Source organism: Periplaneta americana, chromosome 15 (genome assembly GCF_040183065.1).
Source record: "Periplaneta americana isolate PAMFEO1 chromosome 15, P.americana_PAMFEO1_priV1, whole genome shotgun sequence".
NCBI lineage: Eukaryota > Metazoa > Arthropoda > Insecta > Blattodea > Blattidae > Periplaneta > Periplaneta americana.
Window position 1 is genome coordinate 10665671 of NC_091131.1, and position 26134 is coordinate 10691804.

The window sequence follows — 26134 nt, forward strand, 5'->3', positions numbered from 1 at the left end:
TGCAGTGTATTCCAAATAATTATCCCTGGACCAAAGATATTGGCTGTGTTAGTAGATGTTATTACAAAATATCAAGTTAAAATGACTAATGTGTTAATCAGTGAATAAAGATGAGTATTTCCCTGGACCAAAGAAGTTGTACTTTCTCTTGGACCAAAAAAAAAAAAAAAATACCAAATGAAAGGAAAATATTTTCCCTGGAGTGATTACTTTACAAACTTCTCTGTACAATTGGTCCTGATTTTTCGCAACATTACTGTGTGATTTTTAGCTACTTGTATTCCATTGTTGTTCTTTCAAAATGGCTGGATATAATAATTGTTTAGTCAACTGTCTCAAGACACGTTTGAACCTCACAAGTGACACCAATAAGGTATCACTCATGAGGCAGCTTTATTCTTAAAAATAAAAAGAAGAAGGTTGGAATAATTGGTCACTATGCATTTATCTCAGAAACAGATTAACACTATGATTGTGCATTTAATGACATAGGTACACTTCTCTGAAATGGTTGTTTAAGTAACAAAATAAATCAGATCTCTTACATCTATCAAGCAAAAACTGTGTTAGTTTAACGTCATTTAGAGAAAATCTCTAAATACCCGGCTTCAAAATTTGAAATGTATCTTACATAATAATTCATTAAACTTTAAATATGATATTTTTTGTTATGCTTCCCCTGCTTGATCTAATATGTAATAAATACATAAACCATTGAACTTTGTTTTTGTTTCTCATTCTTGTTGTATAGAGGATGTCCTGCGGAAGGTGGGTAGTGGCAGAAGACTCACAGAGAGGCGGGTATTCCTTTTCGATGGGCTCATGATACTGTGCAAACCCAATAGTAAACGAGCATCAGTCTCTGTCACGGGCCCCATTGGTGGAGAGTATCGCCTTAAGGAGAGGTTCTTCATTCGCAAAGTGGAAATTCTCGACCGGGAAGACACAGACGGTAAGTTAAATGTACAAGACTATGCTGAACATAATGCAGGCAGCAGTAAATGATATGAAGCACATAATATTGTGTACATACAGCATTCTGTAACATATGTCTCATTCTTGCCAATTGCAGTCAGCTAATTTCAGTGGTAACATTATTGCCATTATTAAACTGGGAATAACGTGAAAATGTAATACAGTAACTTTCAATTTTTCTTTCAGTTAATTTATTAAGACTTCTTTGTCTTTACTAAACTGAGTATTGTCATTTGTGTCATAAAACTCATAATCCTGGCCAAACAAGTCACTGAGCTGAGTGCGTTCCTACTGTAATGGCAGTTGAAATTGGACATATATGCCTAACTTGGAGTCAGGCCACAAAGGGAAACATTGAAGGAGGAGGGTTCGGTCCGGTGCTGTGGATTGAATTCGGCGTAGCGCAGTGGTCAGAGCACTTGGTACTTAGAACCAAAGACCTGGGTCACAGTATAGAGAACATACAGTAAAGACACCTAAGCCATTTCGTGGGAACAAATTCTGAGTGCGCATGTCACGAAACCGGGTGTATTATCTGAAACCTCCACCAGATGGTTCTCAATCTACAACAAGACTGGCATAATTTTTAATATTAAATGAAAATATTTATTACTCATATTTTAACAATTTGAAAGACATGAGGCAAAGGAATGGCAACATAATCGTAATAATAATTACTTCCGTATGTAAACATCATGAAAATATTCACTAATTGACGCTAATTTTAAAGTCACTGGCAGATACTTATGTTGGTAACGTAATATTGAACCATTAGCTACATAGATCACGACATTCGTTTCGATGAAGTTACGACGTCAACAATGGATATAATAAAATTTTGTTGACTAGCTAATAACATTATATTAGTGATGGATATAATTTCATACCAGTAACGTTATACTTAGGCCTACATGATTATTCCTATTATTGACAGTAATATTTTGTATATTGATATTGATTGTGGTTTCCAAATTGGAATTAACATACACATTAAAAATTTCTAACTGTATCGGTTGAATAGAATGTCTCTAAAGAGGCTACTGTAAGTGAAAGAAAACATAACCTCGGCTACATAATAATTACCCGATTACGTTGTTGTATAGCTAGCCCTTGGATCTAGCTATGAAAGAGTGTTTGAAAAGAGACAAAAATTGATATGAGCAATGACTCTTGCCAGAGTAGTAACATGCCGTAGTTTGAACTCCGTGAGTGTGTTATTTCCTGGATCCGAGGCTTGTATAGAGATAAGTAATTAGTATGCGTATGAAAGAGTTAAAGAATGTCAAAATTTACTTACATAGCCTAATGATTTTTGCTCATAGTAATAAGCCAACTTTGTAAGGGAATTATTTTCTGAGTTCGACTCTTACAAACTTATAAGACGTAATTAGGGTCTGGTGTAGGCTCTTGTGTCTAGCTATGGAGTTAAGAATTTGTATTACTGACTACAAAAAATCCTTTACGAGAATGGAAGAAGGTAAGAATTTGTTAATTCAAATGTGCTACTACAATATATCTTTTACGAAAATGGAAGAAGGTAAGAATATTGTAATTCAAACGTAGCCTATTACAGCAAAGGAAAAGTGAAAGAAGTTACCGGGATTTAACTGTTGCCAGTTAAGCATTGCCCTCCGACTGCAGCACTCCATAATGAATTACGTAGTTATGTGATAAAAGTTGCAATAGATAATTATTATTAGGCCCTCTTTTTACACCTGGTAGTTAGGCCTACAATTAGTAGCCTACATCGGATATATACTGAACACATTTTTAATTACAACAGGTTATCTCGAATTTTTGTTTATTTATTAAATGTTCCCCTGATGTATATATTTTACAACAAATTGTGATCCAAGATGAAATGCAATGGATATGAAGAAACAGAATAAAACGGTAAGCACTTCGCTAATATTATGTTTTACTTCAATCATGAACGCTGCAATTTTATATATATTTTGAAAAGAAAAAGTGAATTTTCATTAGACCTACATAATAAGACATAAATATCACTACAGAACAAAGGCGTAATTACAACAGTTAATACAAAGTTTCATTCTGAAAGTTTAGCATGTCTGAACAGCTGATCGCTGAAATCAGCTGTTAGCTCTGCCGATACTAGCGACATGGTTGGATTCATTGACAACTAGACCTCCCTGAGCTTGACTTTAGTACCAGCAACATCAAAGGTGCCGACAAGAGTTGTCTCTACTGTATCTTCTTTATACTGTGCCTGGGTTCGATCCCCGGCACCAGAGTGAATTTTTCTCCTCAAATATTAATTGTCAATATTACAGATATTATTCTGTAGGACAAATTAATAAATCTATAATATACTGCGCATGAGCAGGCAGTTCAGAATCGATTTTGAAGTGTGCTGGAACAAACCTATTATTTACATAATTTTACTGTATATGTAATAAAAAAATGTTTCTTAAAAAAGGTGGAATTTATCAGTGACAGGTTATCGTATTTAGTACTAAAGGGTAGATGGTGCGATATCGTAGTTATAAATGCTCACACCCCTACAGAAGAGAAAGACGACCATATAAAGGATAGCTTCTATGAGGATTTGGAACACACTTTTGATCAATTACCTAGATATCACATGAAAATTTTATTGGGGGATTTCAACGCTAAAGTAGGACAGGAGGATATTTTTAAACCAACAATTGGAAAAGAGAGCCTACACGTAAGTAGTAGTGACAATGGAGTTAGGTTAGGGAAGATAATATTAAAATGGATTTGAGGGAGGTGGGATATGATGGTAGGGACTGGATTAATCTTGCTCAGGATAGGGATTAATGGCGGGCATATGTGAGGGCAGCAATGAACCTCCGGGTTCCTTAAAAGCCAGTAAGTAAGTAAATATATCTAAATTGCTTTGCAGAATTAACATGATCCAATTTTTTTTATGGTTATAGAACAAGAAACATACTTTGGTTTGATATAAAAATTAATATCTACATAATTATATGTGTAATTTAAAAATTCTTCAGATAAAAATTTTAGGGCTTTAAAATGTAAGTTACACGAATTAATTTTCAGAACTATTTTAACCATACTTGTTATTGAACTAAAACAACGATAACGAAACTATAGACAGAAAAATGAACTTGAAGTATGAAAGACTGGAGAGGGAAGAGCAACATTTAAGTGTCAGAATGTACAGACAGACAAGCAGACAGAGCTTAGTCACCTTTTGTATTCTTGGACTAATGTTCATATTCTTTACAAGTCACACATAGGCAGAATCCCATTCTAAAAAAAATTATACAAATACATTTTCATATTTCCATCAGTTGTAAATATTGGATTTTTATAAAATACAATGTACAAAAAGGTGTATAATGGGAATTTGTTCAAAATTAATGCTATACATACACATACACATACGTCGCACAATTTGTAAATTAAGTCAGACACCTTACTCATTGCCTTTTATATGCATCTTTTAAATGATAGTTCAAAAAATAAACTACATAATACATAACATGGGAAGTTTTATATTTGTGACATTTTTTCTTCTTTTATTGTAGAATTGAAGAATGCTTTCGAAATAGCTCCACGAGTCCAGCCTAATGTTATACTTGTAGCGAAATCTCCAGAAGAGAAAAATAACTGGATGGCTGACCTCGTCATGCTCAACACTAAGAGGTATATATTTATCTGTTCAGGAACTTGAATGTTGTGGAACATATCTTTTCACCTTTTTCTTTGGTGTATCACTCGTCCTATGCTTGTCTCTTGTAGTATGTTGGAACGCACACTGGACAGTATCTTGTTGGATGAAGAGAAGAAGCACCCATTGCGATTACCTTCACCCTCCATATATAGATTTGCAGAGGCAGACTCCAAGTCCAATATAGTACTGGAGGAGCGGGAGAATGCAGGAGTGCCACTTATCAAGGTAAGATTGTTTATATTCTGTTTAGCTTTTAATGAATGATTTAATTGGGAGGACATAAAATAAAAACACTATAACATGAGTACAGTTATTGTATCGGGTTCAGTTCTGATGTGCAAACATTGTGAATGTCGTCTGGAGTGTAAATGGAAAGATACACTTAATGAACATTGTCTGTCCAAAAAAAAAAACAGTTTGTATCTCCAGTCAAATGGACTTCAAGTTGCGACATTGGAAGAATCACTTTCCATTTAATGTAGGGAACAATTATTGGTAATTTAATATGTTTAATGATCAGCAATTTAATGAACAGTGTGTATGCACACACATTTTAACAGACTCTATGTAGCATATAATACAGTATTTGGTAATTTCACATATTTAATTATCTGAAACGTAGTCACTACTCTACATACAGCATATATTGGTTGATACAAATAAAAACACCACAGGACTATTAACGATATGTTCTAAACTTTTGTAATAGACAAACTAATATGATGTAAAAGCACCTCAGTACATACATACATAAGTGTTCTGCCCAAGTCTTTTACTGCAAACCCAGCTTTCTCCAATCTTTCCTATTTTCTGCCTTCGTCTTAGTCTCTGCATAAGACCAATGTATCTTAATGTCGTCTATCATCTGACATCTTCTTCTGTTCCGAACTCTTCTCCCGTTCATTATTTCTTCCAGTGCATCCTTCAATAGGCAGTTTCTTCTCAGCCAGTGACCCAATCAATTCCTTTTTCTCTTCCTGATCAGTTTCAGCATCATTCTTTCTTCACCCACTCTTTCCAACACAGCTTCATTTCTTATTCTGTCTGTCCACTTCACACGTTCCATTCTTATCCATATCCACATTTCAGAATCTTCTAGTCGCTTCTCTTCAATTCGTCATAATGTCCGTGTTTCTTCCCCATGCAGTGCCACACTCCATACAAAGCACTTCACTAGACTCTTCCTTAGTTATAAGCAGTGAAAAATATAGTGGGACTGCGTTGGTGTTAATGCAGCTTCTGTGGGTACCTCTTTGTTACTTGTTAGCTTAAACAACAAGTTTAAGCCCCCTCACCACGACAAGGTGAGTACCCACGGGGGTTCTATACTGTCCATCCATAAACCACAAAAGAAGTAAATTAAAATCATCAGTACTGGTTGCAGAAGACACATCCCTGCAGTATATATTGACTACACCCCAACTCTGGCTACTAGCAACAGGCATCTATAATGAACACCGATCAAATAACCCCTCATTTCTCGTGAAAAACAACTGAATAGACTAAAGTGGACTTTATGTTGTCAGCAAACAGCTGGATACATTAAGAAGGTTGATTGATTCCTTAGTTATTTTTCCAGAGGTCTGGAGAAGATGCTCCTTTCCTCAGTACATATATGTAATTATAAAATGTTCATGTTTTTCTTTTGTTTTGTGACAGGGTGCAACATTGTACAAGTTAGTGGAGAGGTTAACGTATCACATCTATGCTGATCCAATGTTTGTTAGGACATTCCTCACCACGTATCGTAGCTTCTGCTCACCCCAGGTAAGTTTTGTATTCACTGGTTAAAGCTATTAGATTATCCGCTCACAAGAATATTTTTGTGTTTGGTATTTATTTTTGATATCCCAGTCCTAGCTATCTCTCACAAGAATATTTTCGGAATATGTATGGTAAGACTTTCGTGTGTTAAATTTCAACGTGCCTCATTTACATGTTTCGACCTATTTATGGGTCATCTTCAGAACTGGTCGTTGTCGGTCTTGGCACCACTTGTTCTGTTTCCTGTGAGGGTGTGTTCCTGTGGTATAGTGTAGAGTCAAAGAGTGTGTGTGTTTTGAAGTTGAGTTATGTGTTGAGAATTTCGTTGGTGTGTTTTCGTGTGTCTGTATATTTCATATTGTTCTAGTGTGTTTAGTTTCTGGCTTTTTGGTAGTATTTCCATGTCTGTGTTGATGTCTCTGTAGATGTGGTTAGCATTTGTGATGTATTCTGCATATATGGAGGTGTTTTGTAATTTTGTTATGGCTGTGATGTGTTCTTTGTAACGTGTTTGAAACGATCTGCTTGTCTGTCTTATGTAGAAGTTGTTGCAGGTGTTACATTTTAGTTTGTATACGCCTGTGTGGTTGTATTTGTTTGTTTGTGTTGTCTGTGTGTTGAGATGTTTTTGTAGAGTGTGATTTGTTCTGTATGCGATGTTGTAATTTAATTTCTTGAATGAGGTTGCAATTTTGTGTGTTTTTTTGTTTTAGTATGTTAGTGTGATATATTTTTTGTGTTCTTGTGTTTGTGTTGTATTCTTCTGTTTTTTGTGATTATGTTTTGTCTTACGTATTATGTTGTCTATTATGTTAGGGTTGTATCCGTTTTCTTGTGCTATGTATTTGATTGTGTTTAGCTCTTCATTGTAATCCTGTTGGTTCATTGGTATGTTGAGTAGTCTGTGTACCATTGTTCGGAATGCAGCTTGTTTGTGTTGTGTTGGGTGGTTGGATGTGTTGTGTATGTGTGTTGTTGTTGTTGTGGGTTTTCTGTATACTTTGAATGTGTGTTTGTTATCTACTTTTGTTATTGTGATGTCTAGAAAATTTATGGATTCGTTATTTTCAATTTCTAATGTTAGTGTAGCTTTGGATCTGTCTTTTGTTTCCTTTGTATAGTATTAGTATGTCATCTACGTATCTGTGCCAAATTCCGAAGTGACACAGTGTTAAAAGTTGTGTAATCAAGATGTATAAGAATATTTTTGTTTGGTATTTATATTTGATGTCCCAGTCCCAGCTGTCGCTCAGCCGTGATTGTTGCCAACTGTTGCAGGAACTCTTGGACCTCTTGGTGGAGAGATTCAACATTCCGGACCCATCGTTGGTCTACGATGACAACAAGGACTCTCTGGAATCAGAAAAGACAATCAAGAACTCGCAGAGGGAAGACTGGAAGAGGTACAGGAAGGAGTACTGCCAGCCTGTGCAGTTCAGAGTGCTGAATGTGCTGAGGCACTGGGTGGACCACCACTTCTACGACTTCGAGCGGGACCCTACACTGCTGGAGAAGCTGCATGCCTTCCTGGACACTGTCAACGGCAAGTCCATGAGGAAGTGGGTGGACTCTGTTCTAAAAATAGTGCAAAGAAAAGTAAGTACAGTTTTTACTTCCTCATTATGTAATGTATATGGGCTATTCCATATGAAATCGATCAGTAAAAAACCTCGCATTTCTTTACACTCTAATTTTTTCCCTACTTATACTGGGTATTCATTTCAAAGTGTGTCATGACGTTACTGTTGTTGGGTCACCAATTTGAAGCGAGTTTCAGCTTATATGTTAGAGAAGTTGCCTATTATTTAAGGCGTTCTTCAATCTGAACTTGAGAACGTGTACGGTATAACGTCGTAGCAACAGATGGCGGTCTGTACTGTCTGCGTGCTACCATAACCTCTTTCGAACTGTGTTTTGCGCCGGCAAGTCGTACGCAGGGTATTTGTTATCATCGGTTGCATACGGCAACATTCCACAACACAAATCAAATGCTCCGTGTCCATGTTGACCGTCGAAGTTAATGTCAACAAATACGTAAGTAATCGTCTTAACTCTCTCCCCATATCCCGACAGTACGTATTTCCAAACAGTTCACATTCCTGCCACTATCGGCGTTACACTACGTATCGGTACGTACTCTTCAGAATGAACGCCGTACTTGCTAGTCAACTTCTCTGCCTCATAGGTTATACACCTCTGCGGAAGTGTAGGAAGATTGAATTCTCTAGGCTCATCGGCTAGCCACATGACGGCATACAGCGAGTCATGACACATTTTGAACTGAACACCCAGTACAAGGTACTGAGGACAGTGCATTTTCAAAAATATACTATCGAAAGTCAAACGGTTTTCGTATTATTGAGCGACAAATTTAGCGTATTTTATAAAAACAAGCCTCTTTCAGCACTCAGAACTCTGGAACCATTTACTAAAGTCAAACGGTTTTCGTATTATTGAGCGACAAATTTAGCGTATTTTATAAAAACAAGCCTCTTTCAGCGCTCAGAACTCTGGAACCATTTACTGCAGAACATTGAACGAGAGCTTATTTTGAAGCTGACATTTGGTAGTTTATGTTAAGAAGTAATCCTTATTTTTATTGTACACAGATAACCTGATTTTACTTGCTTTTAGGCTTTTTGGCCATTTGTAAAAATGTAAAAAAATATTGAGAAAAAACCTTGCATTATTAAGAGGGATTCGGCATTGTTTGCTTAGTGGTACGGCAATAAGTTTCGAGGGTATTAAATAGATTATTTTCACACACCTAAACTTGAACTGCATAGTACCGCACACACTGGCCGAGAGCTGAAGATAAGTGAGAGTTGGGCGTCGTTTTACTCCTGTGTTTATGAAAACCTATGATAAAGCTAGCACAGCCATGACTGCTAGACGACACATCACGTGTTTGTCTCCTGGCTTTGCTTGTCTCACAGTCAGCTGGTTAGTTCACGCGCATACTATTTATTTTCTTTATTTGATATTTTCAATACTTTCTTATCAACATACCATCAGTAAAAAATATGTGTTTGTTTGTACTTTCAATGCGGAATCTAACTATATATTTTTTAAATATTTTTTCCTAGCCAAAGGCGTCTTAATGAGGAAAAATCTAAATTTCTCCATTTCCATAAAAAGTAAGAAAATCTGTTTACATGTCAATATAAACTTTAATTTTTCAGCATCAAAATAAACCATGATTTTGATCATTGGGTGAAAGGGTTTCGGAGCTACAACAGTTTAAAGTTGCTAATTTTATGAAAATACGATAAATTTAAATAAAGGTTTGGGAGTTGTTTTCTATTCTCACTGGAAGAAAGGTAATTCGTGGATCTCAACCAAAAAGGGACTTTCGAGCAGTCAGTGGACGCAAGCCATTAAGATGAACTGTAATACAATACCTGTACGTACTCTCCCTGGTAGAACTCTTGACTCAACCCGTTGCAGAAGATGCGACGAGCAAGAAACGCTTCCTCACGTCTTGGGTTTCTGCCATCATGGAGAATTGCTCCGAATCAACAGACATAATACGGTTCGTTCTCTCATCGCAGCTTCAATCCATCAGAATGCTTCCTATGAGGTTTATGAGGAGGTTGGTTGCATCTCTTCTGATGGCTCTACTAGACGGGCTGATATCATCATAATTGATCGGCAGAAGGATAAGGGTGTCATTCTTGATCCCACAATCCGTTTTGAGATGCATGAGCAACAGCCACAAGAGGTGTGTCGTGAAAAACAAGTCATATATGAGCCTTGTTGTCAGCATCTTGGAGCACAATACCACATTACACATTGGACAGTTTTTGGGCTCATGTTCGGTGCCCGTGGCACGATCCCACGTGAAACTTTAAATCAACTTAAACAATATAAAATTTCTGATGCAACGATTGATGCCATAGGATCTCACGTGTTAAAATCATCCTTAGCTATAATTAGTAATCATTTGTACCCAACAAAATTGTTATTGTAAATGATTTCCTACGTTTTCTTATCTTAATGTTTTTTCTTTTTCTTTCCAAGTGTCACAAAATTGTTTTGTTTACTTATTATTCTTTATGAAATGATTAGTAGGCCGATCTATCGAACCCTTATTTAGGGCGGCTTTTGTTTATACAAATTATCTTCTATCTAATTTAAACACTATGAAGTTCTGGTGCCTCAAACTTTGCACAAAGCATTGTATCACAGTTCTCTACGTACAAAAAAAGTTTTATTGTATTTAGAAATTGTAAGGTCAATTTGAGATGGAATAGCTCATATAGTGTATCCAATAGTGGAAAAGCCACTTGGTATCCTGTCTGTCTATATAAAGAGCGATTTCTCGTAAAATATTGGATGGATTTTGTTTATATTCAGTGTAGTTACGAGTCAGTTCATCCAGAAATGAAGCCTATAAAGTTCAATTTTTACTTAAAATTAATGACTGTATTTTAGTGGATAGCATAAATGACGATCTACTCAGAATAAACCCTTTATCTTTTATCTTTTTCAAAAATAAATAAATAATCCTCTTTACATGTAATTGCGATACTTGGAGAGTATGCAGGTAGAACTCGGGATTGAACCTGAGACTTCCAGTCATTTGCCAGTTGCTCTACCAGCTGAGCTGTCCAGCCACCCGTTTTTTTTTTTTTTTTACATAAAATGAAATTATAAATGAAATGGAGGAAGCAGAATGTTTCAACACTCATATATTCCGATAAATTAGTTATTAATATAATTATTGTATTTCAAAATGAAAACTTCAGACAAAAAAAACTTGTGACTTTAAAGTATTTGTACGAATTGATTTGCAAATTAACATAGTTCCATCATTCCGGAAATAAAACAAAAGAGTGGCTTTATTTTAAAATTAATATTTAATTCAGAACTTCGTTAGAGAAAATTTTAAAGCCTAAACATATCAGCACCAATTAATTTGCAAAACTAACTTAATTCTAGCTGTTACAGAAATAAACCAGAAAAAATTAGGTTACAAAAAAGCTTTGGTCTAAGAAATGATTTGGAATGGAATCTATAATAACTCTCTAGACAGAGAGTTACTTTCTCTCTACAAATAATTTCGATTCACAGTATTGTTACCACAAGTTAATGAGAAACACCATAAGCTAAATGTCAAACTGAGAAATAATATTAATTTCTTTAGTGTCAGGTACACCTAATAAGTTTATTTTTACAGAAGGACTTATGAAATTGTTGATAAAATGAAAACTTCTTGTGATATTAACTATGGTAATTGAATTAAACAACAGTTAATAAAACTTACAGTCGAAGATGACGATAATCGATGCCTTACTGTGTCGACTTAAATCATATGGTTTGAAGTGAATTTAGATGTTTTGCTTTTTGGGATTACAAAATATACATTATAATTTTGTACAATGCATCTTCTCCCTATAATGTCTTGTAAATTATACTTTAAGAAAATACACTACAAACAAAACAGTAACATAATGTGTCATCTTTGTGATACCATTTTTTTATTTTTCTGCAAATTAGTTCTATATATTAAGTGGAAAGTTTCTTCACAAATGTTACAGTCTGCACAAATATCTACGTACCATATTGTTTCTTTCTTTTCCAGTCTGATCCCAATGAACTTCAGCGGGAAATAACATTTAATTTTGGTCGTTCTCCACCACCAATAGAATGGCATCTTACCTACAATGAAGAGGAGTTCACTATTCTTACAGTAAGATTCTCTTGCCTGCTTTAATAAAATCAGCTAGAGATTCCTGTGCTACGTGTTCTTGAGTATTTACTGTAGGGATCCCATGGAGTTGGCCTTTTGAGAAATATAACTTACTTACTGGCTTTTAAGGACCCGCAGGTTCATTGCCGCCCTCACATAAGCCTGCCATCGGTCCCTATCCTGTGCAAGATCAATCCAGTCTCTATTATCGTATCCTACCTCCCTCAAATCCATTTTAATATTATCCTCCCATCTGCGTCTCTGCCTCCCCAAAGGTCTTTTTCCTTCCGGCCTCCCAACTAACACTCTATATGTATTTCTGGATTCGCCTATATGTGCTATATGCTCTGCCCAACTCAAACATCTGGATTTAATGTTCCTAATTACGTCAGTTTGAGAAATACAGGGTGTATCACGAGGTTTTCCCCCGATTTATTGAGGTGATTCCTGGTGTTATTTGGAACAAAAAATGTAAATACAGTAATGGGGTGACATTCATAATTAAGGAGTTACGGCAATTTGAAAAAAGCAACAAAAACTTCCTTGTTTGAGGATATCACTGACAAAAATGAAAATCATAGAATACAAACAAGTGCTTCATTTTGTACCGGTCTCTTGCAAGTAGAGTGGATTTAAAGCAAATGTTCAAAATTTTCTCCCTGCATCTGAAGGCAAAGATTCGCAAGGGTGTGTATTGTATTGTATTGTATTGTATTTATTAACATTCCATGGTATTCATATATGCTTACAGCTAGAATATGGAACAAGTCAAAAAACTTAATACTATTATAAAATCTTAATTTATAGTCATAGTCTAGATGAAATATATACAGACGAGATTTACAATATAGTCTACTAGTACAACACAAACTTTTAGTATTAATTTCATGAAGCGTTATTGAATGTCATGAATTCACCTACAGAATAGAAGGCGTGAGAAATTAGGTACTTCTTTAATTTGGCCCTAAATAATGTTATGTTTTGAGTTTCATTTTTTATATCGATAGGGAGGCTATTAAAAATTTTACTGCCATATAGTACAACACAAACTTTTAGTATTAATTTCATGAAGCGTTATTGAATGTCATGAATTCACCTACAGAATAGAAGGCGTGAGAAATTAGGTACAACTTACAAATGGCTTTTAAGGAACCCGAAGGTTCATTGCCGCCCTCACATAAGCCCGCCATCGGTCCCTATCCTGTGCAAGATTAAGCCAGTCTCTATCATCATACCCCACCTCCCTCAAATCCATTTTAATATTATCCTCCCATCTACGTCTCGGCCTCCCTAAAGGTCTTTTTCCCTCCGGTCTCCCAACTAACACTCTATATGCATTTCTGGATTCGCTCATACGTGCTACATGCCCTGCCCATCTCAAACGTCTGGATTTCAAGTTCCTAATTATGTCAGGTGAAGAATACAATGCGTGCAGTTCTGTGTTGTGTAACTTTCTCCATTCTCCTGTAACTTCATCCCGCTTAGCCCCAAATATTTTCCTAAGCACCTTATTCTCAAACACCCTTAACCTATGTTCCTCTCTCAAAGTGAGAGTCCAAGTTTCACAGCCATATAGAAGAACCGGTAATATAACTGTTTTATAAATTCTAACTTTCAGATTTTTGGACAGCAGACTGGATGATAAGAGCTTCTCAACCGAATAATAACACGCATTTCCCATATTTATTCTGCGTTTAATTTCCTCCCGAGTGCCATTTATATTTGTTACTGTTGCTCCAAGATATTTGAATTTTTCCACCTCTTCGAAGGATAAATCTCCAATATTTATATTTCCATTTCGTACAATACTCCCGTCACGAGACATAATCATATACTTTGTCTTTTCGGGATTTACTTCCAAACCGATCGCTTTACTTGCTTCAAGTAAAATTTCCGTGTTTTCCCTAACCGTTTGTGTATTTTCTCCTAACATATTCACGTCATCTGCATAGACAAGAAGCTGATGTAGCCCGTTCAATTCCAAACCCTGCCTGTTATCCTGAACTTTCCTAATGGCATATTCTAAAGCGAAGTTAAAAAGTAAAGGTGATAATGCATCTCCCTGCTTTAGCCCGCAGTGAATTGGAAAAGCATCAGATAGAAACTGACCTATACGGACTCTGCTGTATGTTTCACTGAGACACATTTTAATTAATCGAACTAGTTTCTTGGGAATACCAAATTCAATAAGAATATCATATAATAATTCCCTCTTAACCGAGTCATAAGCCTTTTTGAAATCTATGAATAACTGATGTACTGTACCCTTATACTCCCATTGTTTCTCCATTATCTGCCGAATACAAAAAATCTGATCAATAGTCGATCTATTACGCCGAAAACCGCACTGATGATCCCCAATAATTTCATCTACGTACGGAGTTAATCTCCTCAAAAGAATATTGGACAAAATTTTGTACGACGTCAACAAAAGTGATATTCCTCGAAAGTTACCACAGTTGGTTTTGTCCCCCTTTTTAAAAATAGGTACAATTATGGACTCCTTCCATTGTTCTGGTACAATTTCCTTTTCCCAAATAGCAAGTACAAGTTTATAAATTTCGCTATATAATGCACTTCCACCCTCTTGTATTAATTCTGCTGGAATTTGATCGATACCTGGAGACTTGTACTTTTTCAGATTTTCTATCGCAATTTCGACTTCTGAAAGCGTGGGTTCGGGTATAAATGGCTCAGCAGTTTGTATTTCAATTTCGTCCCGATCATTTCTATTTGGCCTATGTACATTTAGTAGTTGCGCAAAATAGTTTTTCCATCTGTTTAGGATTGATGGAGAGTCTGCAAGCAAGTCACCATTCTCATCCTTGATCACGTTTACCCTTGGCTGATATCCGTTCTTAAATTCCTTTATACCCTTATATAAATCTCGAATGTTTTTATTCTTACTATTTGTTTCTACCTCATTCAGTTTTTCCTTCAAGTAACCTCTCTTTTTATTCCTAAGTGTACGACTTGCTTCCCGTCTTTCATTGAAATAATTATCTCTCTTCTCCTCAACTGGATCCTGTAAGAATTTCAATTTTGCCTGTTTCCTTCTTTCTACTACCATGCAACAATCTTCATCAAACCACGGTTTCTTTTTCTTAGTTTCATAATAACCTATGCTCTGCTCAGCTGCAATTTTGATACTATCTCTGATATTTTCCCACACGCTATTAACATCTAATTCCTTCTCAACTTCGTCGGAACTTTCTAAAGTGGCAAACCTATTCGAAATTTCGACCTGATAATTTTGCTTAGCTTCCTCGTCCTTTAATTTCAAAATATTGAATTTACTAATATTAACTTGTTGCTCTACTCGCTTGGCTACTGATAATCTTTCTCTTAATTCTCCAATCACCAAATAATGGTCAGAATTACAGTCTGCACCCCTGAAAGTTCGAATATCTACTATACTAGTATGTCTCCGTTTATCTATCAAGATGTGATCTATTTGGTTGTGTGTCAATCCATCTGGAGAAGTCCAAGTATATTTATGTATATCCTTATGGGGGAATGTTGTACTTTTGACAATTAAATTTTTCGATGTGGCAAAGTTGACTAATCTAACTCCATTGTCACTACTAATTGCGTGTAGGCTCTCTTTTCCAATAGTTGGTCTAAAAATATCCTCCCGTCCTACTTTAGCGTTGAAATCCCCCAATAAAATTTTCATATGATATCTAGGGAACTGATCAAAAGTATGTTCCAATTCCTCATAGAAGCTATCCTTTATATAGTCGTCTTTCTCTTCTGTAGGGGCGTGAGCATTTATAACTATGATGTCGCACCATCTACCCTTAAGTACTAAATATGATAACCTGTCACTGATAAATTCGACCTTTTTTACTGCTGATTTTATTCTTTTATGTACAAAGAATCCTGTTCCTAATTGGTGATTATTGTTTCCTTCCCCATAATACAACAAGTAATCTCCTATTTGTGATATGCCATTCCCATCTAACCTAACCTCTTGTACTCCTACGAAGTCTATTCTATATCTAGCTAGTTCTTTTGCTACTAATGTTACCCCTCCTGTTCTATAAAGACTAGTTACGTTCCAAGTGCCAAATCTCAAAACCTTATTCCTTTGCTGTGGTCGTGCCAGAGAATCAGTCCTATTCCGAGGCTTACTGTAGGAATTCGTAACAAGCTGTTTTTTACGGTGATGGGTTGTTAGCCCTTCGCCCAACCCCCAAGCTGGAGGACCACCCCTTATCGGCTGTCCACGACTGCTTATTCAATATATTCGCAGCTACCCTCCATATCTGGAGGCCGTCTCCTCTATCCGCAACCTGAGGACGCGCCATGCCGTGGTGATAGGGACCCACCATACATGGGAGAAATTAGGTACTTCTTTAATTTGGCCCTAAATAATTTTATGTTTTGAGTTTCATTTTTTATATCGATAGGGAGGCTATTAAAAATTTTACTGCCATATAATGCACTCCTTTTTGATAGCACGATAGACTTGCCGATGGAGTATGAAAGTCATTTTTTTGACGTGTATTTATGCTATGAACTATTGAATTAGTTACAAAGTTTTCACGATTACATAAGAGGAAGATTATTAATGAAAAGATATACTGACAAGCCATGGGCATTATTTGTAGTTTTTTTAAAATAGTCCTACAAGGTTCCCTAGATTTGGCACCTACTATTATTCTAATTACTCTTTTTTGTAATAGGAATATACTGTTACTATCTGTGGAATTTCCCCAGAATATTATTCCAAAATTCATTACCAAGTGGAAGTATGCAAAGTATATTGTTTTTAAGGTATTGATATTTACTATCTTTTGCATAGATGTAATAGCAAAACAAGCTGAATTTAGTTTGGGGGTAATTTCTTTAATATGATTTTTCCAGTTTAACACATTATCGGTTTTTAAGCCAAGAAATTTGGTTGTTGTTGTTTCTAATAGGGATCTATTATTAATTATTGTGCTAGAAATTTGCGATGTTGAATTTGGGGAGGATTTAAATTGAATTATGTTAGTTTTGTTACAATTTAATACTAATTTATTGACTGAGAACCAGTTACATATTTTTAAGAGAATTTCCTCTGTTGAAGATTGGAATGTGTTGGAGTTATTGGCTGTAATTACTATACTTGTGTCATCTGCATCTGTGAACCGCGCGTGTATCATTTCGTAACTTCACATGTTTGTTCCTTATTGTTGCTGCTGCATCGAGAATGCGTTGGATCAACTCTTCTCGTGTTTGCACCCTAATCTGGTACACGATGTCTTTCATCCACCCCCAGATGCAGTTATCTAGGGTGTTAAATCTGGGGATCTGGCAGGCAAACGGTTGGCATGATCATATGGTTCTAAATGCTGCACTTTTTGCATATGAAAAGGATACAGTCCGTTCTCATGAAGAATTCTCCATACCTTGGAATGTGAAACGTTAAATCTTCTCTTCACACATCATTAGTTCTGTGCAAACATGTCTAGCGCTACATACACTATGGCGTGTTTCGAAAATCTGTTTTAACTCCTTAATTATGAATGTCACCACATTACTGTATTTACATTTTTTGTTCCATATAACACTAGGAATCACCTCCATAAACCGGGGGAAAACCTCGTGATACACCCTGTATAATACTTAAGGAAATGATTTTTGAAGCTATTGGAAGTAAAGTTCAAATGAACTTGTTCGATTTCGGATGGTCACAGAACTACAGTTGCTTGGCTATGCTTCCATTACTCTAAATCACGTTTAGCTCCAGAGAATTTACAGTTTATGTTTACACATACATATCTAGTTATTTGAACTCGGAGTCAACTTGTTCACCTTTGTACTGACATGTGAATAGAATGAGATTACTTGACATCACTTCCCTTATGCTTGCTGTGGTATCCAAAATGTATTAGAGTAATGCATGTTTTTCCACTTTTGTGTGATAAACCAGGTCAACTGAAGTTCGATCCAGGTCATGAGACAGGAAATCATATGGTGATGTGTAATTCATAATGGTGTGTTTGCGGATATACCTCCTTAACCATTTGGAATTGGACCATGTCCATATGACCGTCTTTATTTACATCATAGTAAAGTTATTGCTCATGTCAAAATTGATACTGAATAACCTCTATAGTTAAAAGAATCGTTAAACAAAGTACTGCTACTACTACATAAATATGCAGAAATAATCACACAGATACATGAAAACTTAAACATCTATTGTAATGTTAGGTTTATATTTATATTTTTCCACTCTCTTTCTTCTCTTATTAGTCTCTTTTTTTTCCTTTTCTCCTGGACATAAATTAGATTTAAATATTTTATGTTTTCAGTTGCATCCCATAGAAATTGCCAGACAGCTAACGCTACTGGAATTTGAATTGTATCGGGCTGTGAAACCATCGGAGTTAGTGGGAAGTGTATGGACCAAGAAGAACAAAGAACAAACTTCCCCTAACTTGCTTCGAATGATAAAGCATACTACTAATGTAAGTTTGACTGAAGATTGAAATAAATTAAGTGTAAATGAATTGCTAAATGAATTTATATTTTAAAAAATATATACAGTAGAATTCCTTGTATCTGGCAACTGTGGGACAAAGTCAGTGCCGGATAACTGATTTTGCTGGATAATTGGAAAATATGTTTAAAGGTTATGTAAAGACACACTGTACTGCACAAACATTTTTTTCCCATGTTGAAATTTAGTAATTTTCATATAGATATTTAAAAATAGTTTTGAAATACGTACAATGTTTATTTTTAGTACTGAATACAGTAATGTAGGCCTACTTTAATCAGTTCATAATTATTGTAATACAGTAATACAGAATAGTGTAAAAAGTACTAAACGTTTTCGTAACCTTATGACAGTTTTAAATGGCAGTCATGTGACGTGAAGAGCAGTGTAGCCAATGTCGCAAATATGAAGACGAAGTAACACTTAATGATTTGAGCGTAAGAATATTTCACTTGCGTTTTGCGGAATCCATTGTGCAACAGCAGTGCTTAGTGGTAATAGCCATGATACTATCTATCACTTAAATGAAATTTTTGCGTGTTATAGGAACAGAGAATTTCACACTTTCCTATTTAGACTCGTCCGACAGCCCTTCGAAATGGGCGAGTTCAAGTTGTAAATTTAAAGATATTGTCTCTGCGCATTGTTCTCAAGGTCCAAGTGACAGTTTACTGATGTTACCCGATATACTTCAGGGACATAACATGTTTTTTTTTGTCTATGTTTTCATGCGTGAACAATGTAAAGAGTAAGCATGATATGCGGCATGTGCGATCCATGAAAACTACTCACATCTTCGTCTGACTTTCCTCTTTCGCATGAATGACTTTTTTTTTGGCCTAGCCAAAAGTTCCCTTTGTTTTGGTATTGCTGGTTATTTGGGTGCCAGATACGAGGGATTTTACTGTATATATATATTTTTTTTAATTCCAGTTCACTCGATGGTTGGAGAAAAATATTGTGGAAGCAGAGAATTTCGAAGAAAGAGTTGCAATTATGTCTAGGATTGTAGAAATCATGATGGTGCTTCAAGATCTAAACAATTTCAATGGCGTCCTAGCTGTTGTTTCTGCCATGGGGTCAGCCTCCGTCTTCCGACTGAAATACACTTCCCAGGTATTTTATTTGACTCATTGTGTTTTCAAGAAGAAATGTACATTGGCCCTTGAAATAATATTTCATAAAGTTTTAAATAGTATTTTAATATAAGCTGGCCAAAAAAAAAATTGCTGTGCATGAAATCATAAGAAATACATGATAAAATTCTGTAACCATAAATTATCCTGTGAGTTGATGAGAGTGAATTTTATAGTGTGTGACAAGAACTTAAGAATGTCGTCCTCATTGGTTACTGTGTTTGCCTAACTATTAACCCACAGTGTCAGATCAATTCAAGGACAACAGAATTTTAAGGTATGATGAAAATATTTAGTGTCACTTCAGATGGAAATAAAACTAGAAGTCCCATGTCTGACATTTACAGCAATAAAAAACCATGACTCAAACATAATTCATGATAAATTGTTTTTCAACTCTCCAAATTTTTTATTTTGCAGACAAATGTCCCTGCAAGCTAACATATCTACTGAAATAGTAGAAAAAGTAGGACATAGTAGGCTTTCAAAGGCAACTATATTCTATATTTCTGCTACTTACAGACCTGTTACTAAATCTACGTATTACTCTGTGAAGAGATTTATTAAATCTACATACTTAGACTTCAATAAACAAAATTTGATAACACAATCTCAAGGGAAAAAATGGAACTCTATGCATCATAATCCACAATTAATTTCCGATTTACCACGAAAATCGTCTGTAGCTGCATTTAGATTGGCAACAGGCCATGATTGTTTGGCCAAACACCTGCATAGAATTGGAATATATCAGTCCCCTAACTGCCCATTGTGCAACTCAAACCAAGAAATGGATTCGGAACACCTCAAAATCTGTGCTTCAGTGGCTGGCCATGATAATATCTTTGAAAAATATTGGAGTGCAAGAGGTCAAATGACTTTATTGTCAAACGCCTGGCATTAGAAAACAACAACATATTGTATATTTATATTTTCCCATAATTCAGAGATGAAAAATGGAAGAGAGGAAAATCATGCAAGAACTACAAAATATGAAGAATAATAATCATAAATAACATCAAACAATTTAATATACTAATCAAATCAATGTTTAATATTAAATATATACAGGGAAAGCCATTGATTTAGTTCCCAATATGCTCAGTTAGTTTAAGAGAGCAGTGTATTATGATAATAAATGATTGAAAGAATTTTAGTTTTGTCCTTTAAATGTGCAGAAATTTGATCTGAACAAATGTGACTTTTCGTTTTGAAAAGGAATTTTAAAATGCTACATTTGTTCGGATCAAATCTCTACACATTTAAAGGTCAAAACTAATATTCTTTCAATCATTTATTATCATAATACACTGCTCTAAGCATATTGAAAATTAAATCAATGGTTTCCCAAAACACGCTATGGAATGTTTATTATAAAACAATTTTTATCCTTAAAGAAAAACGAGCAAAACTGTATTAAACTTTTTTGTTTGAAATATCTCAAAGAATAACTCCTTGAAATTAATAGTGACATTACTTATGATTCATCCTGTATATGTTGTTGTTCAAGTGCCTAGACATATGCCAACAAAGCCGTTAATCCTCTTGCACTCCAGTATTTTTTAGATATAGAATCTTCTTTTTCTAGGATTCTGTATCTTCCTAAATGTTCCAAGTTCATGAGTTTATTTGAATTGCATAACACAAATAATTATGGATAATTTTGTGGCTTTTCTGTATACCGCTGTATGTCAGTTTTAATGCCTTCGACATTTGACTGATCTCAGATTCTGATGTTAAAGTTCCCGTGTAAAATGTTCTTTATATCAAATTAAATCATTAATTTTATCAACGTAAAGAAAATTAACATACATGTATTTTATACTGCATTACTTTCAATAGATAACAAATCAGATCATCTTTCTTGTTGTCAGAGAAATCATAGACGTTTTTAATTATACAGTAGAACCTCTATTATCCATGGTAATGAAGGGGGTGGAGTGAACGGTTAATCGAAAAAATCAGATAATCCGTACCATGTAATATTTTCATAAATTAAATGCAGAATACAGTTTTCTAATTTCCTCCGTGGTCTTGTGTTTTAACATGTCAGATAGTGGATCAGAAGTCTGATTTTCAATGACGGGTTTTTAAGAGCCAAGGAAACATTTTATGACGACTGTCTGTGGAAAGACAGGAACAGTACAGGTCTCATGTTGTAGATTTACACTCCGTACTTATTACACTATATGTTTGTTTTTAATTAAATCGTGCACAGTTGTAATTCCTATTTCGTATTCTGATGTGAGATGAACCACAGTTTCTCTTTTCTCAAACCTCTCAATTACTTGCACTATTTTTCGTAGCACAACTCCTTTTCTTTGACCCTGTGGAAGGCATTTTGCATTGAATTTAGGCCCCTTGAAGAGTATACCATACTGTATAAGAGTAAAAGTTTGTAAAACACACTCTTATATAAAAAATTTTCGTACTAATAAAATGTGCAGTACTTCATATTTTTTCTGCAGCATAAAAAGAGCGCAAAAGGAAGACAGTCGGATAATCCACCATAGGGTGACGGAAAATTGGGGTTCTACTGTAGAAGGAATGAATAACAATGATCTTTGGTTTCCCATGATTACTTTACCAATAGGCAATCTTCACAAAAAATGCTCTTGAAGGGGAAAGAAATATTAAATTTTGTTTAAAGTAAGAGGAAGAAATTATGCAAAGAAAATAAAATTCTGGAAAATATGTTTTAAAAATCTTGAGGGGGAAATTACACATGTAAATACAGTATTTTAAAATATTGTTCAGAAATTGATTTTGTTTGAAGGATGAAGAATCTTTGTTGTTAAATGGAATATAACTAATGTACTTATTTTATTCTTAATTTAGAAATTGCCAGAAAGACTGGAAAAAGCTCTAGAAGATGCAAGAGAGTTAAACAATGACCACTTCCGTAAATACCAAGAGAAGCTACGTTCCATTAATCCACCCTGTGTCCCGTTCTTTGGTAAGTTCGTTTATCTGTACTGTAGGACATATTATCATGCACATGCATGTACCATGACAGTAGATAAATACTTTGATGGTACTTTGACTCCCATGTATACACCCATTTCTTAGGCATGTACCTGACCAATATCCTGCACATTGAGGAGGGCAACCCAGACTATCTGCCCAACTCCCCCGAACTCATCAACTTCAGTAAACGGAGAAAGGTGGCAGAGATTACAGGGGAGATTCAGCAGTATCAGAACCAGCCATATTGTCTCAGTGTCGAACCCAAATTAAGGGTAAGTAACCAGTCCAGTAGAGTCATTTGAATTGAAATCCCTTAGGCGAATGATTGATTTGATTCCTGTATATAATATTTTTATGTATTTGTATTTGTTACATTCAGGTTTCGAAGTAATGCTACTGAGGCTGTTATGTATGAAATCTTTAGCTATTCTGAAAAAGACTACAGGGGGAGTCACGAAGTTTATTGACATTTGCAGTTTAATTTTGGAGGTCATTTTGAATAAAAGAGTTCATGTAGATTTGGATCTGATTTTCAGTATAGTGGTATAACAACTTTAATCTTAAGAAAAGTTGCAGTAATTTTAACTGTGAAACAAAAAAGTAAAATACTGAAACAAATTCTGTTTTGAGTCCCGTGAAAATATTTTTTTTCCTTTTTTTTTTTTTAAAGAAAATGAATTTTGAAATTTAAAGATTTTGGTGTTAAATTTGACAATTTTTATAATCCTGACGTAAGATATTAAACATGATTAAGAAAGTAAAATATGAGCATTTTCAACATTCATTTTCAGCTCTTACAATTTATGTAGATTTTAATACACAGCTGTATTCTGTTTGTTGACAAAATGGCGCAACGAAATGTGCCATCAGAAAAAAAGAAAAAAGGACTGAAATGGTGAAACAGTTATTTAAGTGCGGAGGTACACCATCGGCCTGCAAAAATGTAGTGAAATTATTATTTTTTTTTATCTCAGTTACTATAAAAGCTAAGTGAACTAAACTTTTCATGCTTAATATACATACATTACATTTCATAAAACACTATTCAGAATATTAAAATAGCTAATAATTACTTGTAAAAATAATATAAAATTTGCATAATTTTTTTACAACTGTAAAGCATTTACATAATAAAATATCTGCACGATTCTTTTACTGGAATATTTTAAAAACCTACATCAACAACATAGTCTAGGATCTTTTACCTATTCCTTCAATAAATATATTTTTTTAATCTTTACCTTCAATATTAAATTTTCTAAAAAATTGTATTAAGAAAAAAATATTTCCTGAAGGAATAGGTAAAAGGTCCTAGATTATGTTGTTGATGTAGGTCTTTATAATATTTATGTAAAAGAATCGTGCAGATATTGAATTAATTGTAGATTTTATTATCTAAATGCTTTATTGTTGTAAAAATAATTATGCAAATGTTATATTCTTTTTACAGATAATTATTAGCCATTTTAATTTTGTGAATAGTGTTTTATAAAGTGTAATGTATGTAAGGTCACTTGGAGGAAGCTGAATAAAATTTATTCAAAATAAAAAAGCATGAAAAGTTTTGTTTTTTTAGCTTTTATAGTAGCTGAGATATAAAAAAATTAATTTCACCAAATTTTTGCAGGCCTGTGTTGTATCTCCTCCCTTAAAGTACTTTACTCTTGAGATTTTGCAAATAAAACAAGAAGTATTGCTGGAATTCATTTAAGAACTTGAATCATATTTTTCTTCGTGTTATCTCGCATTTCAAAATTGTGTTTTTTGGGGTTATGGGAAGGAACATAAAGAAATGGTGTAAAAATTGCCAAATGAGAACAATTTGCATTATCACATCACGCGAATTCCACGAAACTCTAGCTATGTTGTTATGTATCAAGTACATGCTTACAATGCAGAATGTTGAAAGATTTTTTTTTTCTTTGAATTTGCACAACATGGAGACTAGTATGAAGTTGAGCAAATACAGATAATTAATTTAGAAATGTATAACATTTTTGGGGAATCTTGTTAAAAGGAGGCCCAGATGTTCGAAATCTAATATTTATATGGACTTCCTTTTATTTGAAATTACCTTAGGAAAAACTGTGAAGTGTTCATGTAACTTCGTGAATCACTCCTCATGGATTATGTATTACTTTGTTGTAGTTATCATGTAAATTGTTTGTGAAAATTTATTACTAATTTATTTCATAAGACGAAATATTGTAATAAAATTTATCAGACTCTTGTCTTCAGTATAATTGGCATATGTAACACAATGCATATATGTGCACATAGTGACTTATAAATTACATTTAAGAAATACGAACAATAAATTCCTAAAAAATTCATTGATTTATAAATAAGAATTGGCTATTTTTTTATACAAATGTACACTTTTAGTATTACCCTTCATTGGAAATACATATCATATGTAGACATAAGTAGTACTAGAAATACATATGTACATAAGAGACGTACATGTTTCTCATGAAACATCTGGTTAAGGTTATTTTTTGGGAAGGAAACTCGGTAACTCCTGAGAACCTGCTAGGAACCACTGTTGTGCTGTACATACTACGTACTTTTCCATTACAAGTATTCACATGAAATTATTTAGATAACTTCCACTTGTTACGGATATAATACATTAGATGAACCAGAGTTTTGCATGTAGCTACACATTTTCTTGACCTTGTATTAATCCTAACCTTCATATTATATAATTCTGTACATTTGTAGCTATTCATTGCAGGAAACACAAAGCATGATGTATTGATTTTACTACCATTGCCACTGCATTCCTTTTGGTAAGATAGTTGAGGTATATTTTTTTTAAATATGAGGGTCGTTTCATAAGCCATAGCAACCATGTTATATCTTCAGAACATGTGGCAACATGGTTAGTCTAGTATATAATTTGGAAACTTATGTTGCACACTATGGAATGCTACCACCAGATTTGTGTGCATTGGTAGCTAGTCTCTATCCAGTGCTTTTGCTTCAGTAAAGTCTCATTTTACAAACCTATTGATCAACAATTGGCTCTCTTCTGACAAAGGAAAAATTTACAGTCTGTACAAAAGAAACCAAATGACCTGGAAATGTACAAAAACCTGCCCAGACATGTTCAAACATTTTTAACAAGAGCCAGAACAGGTCACATTGTCACTCAATTGTACCTACACCGATTTCACATTTCTGATAATCCTACTTGTCTGTGGTGTAATATTCATGATGAAGATCTGGAACACATTCTTCTATACTGTCCATCCATAAACCACAAAAGAAGTAAATTAAAATCATCAGTAACAGTTGCAGAAGACACAGCCCTGCAGTATATTGTAACTTTATTACACAAAACAACAATGTAATTTTATTATTTCAACAATAATTCCTTTCTACAATTCACCTTAAATGCTCTCGTCAACAATAGGATTTGC

At 34.5% G+C, this 26134-nt stretch overlaps 1 protein-coding gene across 1 annotated transcript in view; it reads left to right on the forward strand.

The window, feature by feature from the left end:
• Positions 1-26134, forward strand: part of Sos (Son of sevenless) — a 106214-nt gene that overhangs the window by 64967 nt on the left and 15113 nt on the right. Inside the window, exons 10-19 of the mRNA XM_069846660.1 lie at positions 752-952; positions 4512-4629; positions 4726-4882; positions 6317-6424; positions 7700-8017; positions 12006-12113; positions 18419-18574; positions 19540-19722; positions 22581-22698; positions 22812-22981. Of these exons, the coding sequence (XP_069702761.1) occupies positions 752-952; positions 4512-4629; positions 4726-4882; positions 6317-6424; positions 7700-8017; positions 12006-12113; positions 18419-18574; positions 19540-19722; positions 22581-22698; positions 22812-22981 (1637 nt within the window). The remainder of the gene's footprint in view (positions 1-751; positions 953-4511; positions 4630-4725; positions 4883-6316; positions 6425-7699; positions 8018-12005; positions 12114-18418; positions 18575-19539; positions 19723-22580; positions 22699-22811; positions 22982-26134) is intronic.